Consider the following 2,425-nt stretch of genomic DNA (forward strand, 5'->3'; position numbering starts at 1 on the left):
TATATATATATATATATGTCAAGTTTTTTTTACTAAGCATATTTAATGAGGTAATGCACCTTTCCACTGAAAATATGGTGAAAATGACAACTTTATAAATGCAGTTATTTATTCAAATAGTAGAAAAGTGTTCAAGGAAGTAAATACAAACTATTTCAACCTGAGTATAAGAGCAAAGTAAATACAGTGTATCTAAAAGGAGCTAAAAATGTATGTATATAAATGTGAATCATAACAAAAAGCTCCATCCCCTAAGACACAAAATCCATTATCAATGATATAAACAAAAAAGGCGACACTTTCTAACAATTAAAAAAAAAAATGCACTGAAGGACAGAATACTGAACTAAATACACATTTGTATAATACACACATAAAAAGAACCACATACATATCCGGGATTGCTGCATGCTCTGTACATCATTCAGCATGCAGATAAACCTCTGAATTTCAGGACCATGTGACATTATGTCCACTTCATGGGTCACCTGAAGTGCTGGTGTGGACATTAATATAGTCAGTTTTTAGAGGGAAAAGACATCATGCCTGTTTTAACAAAATATGAATAAATGAAAACATATTGTACAGGAGTCCTGAGTAATTATCTTGAGATAAACAGCAATAGTAATGAAGTTTTCACTAACAGTCAGAAGTAAAATTTTGTGCTTTTAAAATTGGTGCCTTTTATAGACCATAAAGCCATTTTTGGTTTATCACACAAATTAAATATCACATTTTTATTTTTCTCTGTTACTTTATGAAACAGCAGAACATTTTGAAATATGATTGTGTATTTCCATTCATGTCACAGGAAAGAAAAAAAAACAACAACTGAAAATAACTCCAATTAAATAAACACTATGCCAAATGGTGAAATTTGATTAACTGGCACCAAAACCCTTCATAGTCAATGTCCATAGTGTATTTCAAATACATCTTCATCAGACGTAAACAAAGTGTGAAATACAGTGGAAAATGAACATTTTGTCCAGTACCAGAAACAATACATAAACAACACAGTGAAATCCTTTGGAATTCAGCTTTCTACCATTGTCTGTAAACGCAGAGCATCGTATCGCTGAGGTACTGAGGTCTGTAGCTGCAGTTTTACACTGAATTTTTTTCCCTAGATGAGAGCCAGTGAACATTCTTGTACACAATGGTTGTATACAATGTCCATGCAAAGTTAGGTCATTTTGAAAAGTCAATCTGGTGCTGTTAATTTTTGCATTTGCCACAAAAATGAAAATATTTGGCTGGTCAGTTTTTTCCCCCACCATTTGAACCAGCAGGAATGAGTACAGCTGAAGTAGGTCAATATGTTGGACCTCTGACCATCAATGTCACACATAATAAATATCCATGTATCTTGAGTGAAGTCTGTGGTTTGACTCTGAAATGTAGAGAACCTGCGTTTTCCTCCTTTGCCCTCTAGTGGATCCAGCTACTATTTTGCCTGTTTGAGTCTCTCAATGTGATGGCAAAGTTTAAGAGCAGGACCCAGTTTCAGCCCCATGTACTTCATGATCATGTCACTCCGTAAAAGCATCAAGGCCTTGCCATCAATCTCCTGTGGAAAAGCAAAACAATCAATCTGTTAAAAAATCTACTCGTAAATCTTGTTCTGAAAAAGTGCAAAAAAACACGAGAAATCCAGAAAATCGTATCTCACGTGTTTCCTGAATAGCTCTGCATGTGGGCCCAGTGCTTGTGGATCAGCATCACGCACAAATTGCATCACTTCCTCTATACTCCAGGATGATGGACTTTTACTAGACGTTTTGGTCGGATCCTTCTCTGTTGCTCGATGATCAGGCCCAGTGGTTGAGCTAGCAGCTAGAAAACGACCAAAAAAAACAATGTAGTTATGGCTAATAAATTTGGAAACTACAAAAAGGTTTTTCTTTACACATTCAGATGAATTTATTATAATTTGTAATATATACGCATTACAAAATGCATGGCTCTGTTCAAAGAAGCATTCAAACATACTTACTTCTGCAATATCTAGTATGTATACTGTGCACAGCATGTTCATTTTTGTGTATATGCATAGAGAATAACAGGATGATCAGGTCACTTTTTTTCACTCATAAAATGAATTTTTCCAGACAAAATTTAAATAAAAAGGAATAAACGGGGAAAAAAATTACTTTTTTTAGTATTTAATATAATAGTAATATAAAAAATGAATAATCTAAATAAAATCTAAATATATTGAGGTAGGTAGTAGTAGTCATTCTTACTAATGTAGAAAGTTCGTCTTTTTCAGACAAAATTCAAGTAAAAAAAATGGAAAAGTTAAGATGATACCTACAGTTGCACTCACTAAAATTATTGTAAAATATTATATATATATATATATATATATATATATATATATATATATACAGTGGGGAAAAAAGTATTTAGTCAGCCACCAATT

At 32.9% G+C, this 2,425-nt stretch overlaps 1 protein-coding gene across 2 annotated transcripts in view; it reads right to left on the reverse strand.

Moving 5' to 3' along the window:
- Positions 1-1,068: 1,068 nt before the first annotated feature.
- Positions 1,069-2,425, reverse strand: part of LOC107582052 (sex comb on midleg-like protein 2) — a 29,251-nt gene continuing 27,894 nt past the window's right edge. For both annotated transcript variants that reach the window (XM_016267775.1, XM_016267765.1), the window contains exons 13-14: positions 1,673-1,836; positions 1,069-1,570 (exon numbers count right to left, since the gene is read on the reverse strand). In XM_016267775.1, coding sequence (XP_016123261.1) covers positions 1,448-1,570; positions 1,673-1,836 — 287 coding nt within the window. In that variant the 3' untranslated portion in view covers positions 1,069-1,447. The remainder of the gene's footprint in view (positions 1,571-1,672; positions 1,837-2,425) is intronic.

This window comes from Sinocyclocheilus grahami, unplaced genomic scaffold (genome assembly GCF_001515645.1).
Source record: "Sinocyclocheilus grahami isolate Dianchi unplaced genomic scaffold, SAMN03320097.WGS_v1.1 scaffold3.1, whole genome shotgun sequence".
Taxonomy (NCBI): Eukaryota; Metazoa; Chordata; class Actinopteri; order Cypriniformes; family Cyprinidae; genus Sinocyclocheilus; species Sinocyclocheilus grahami.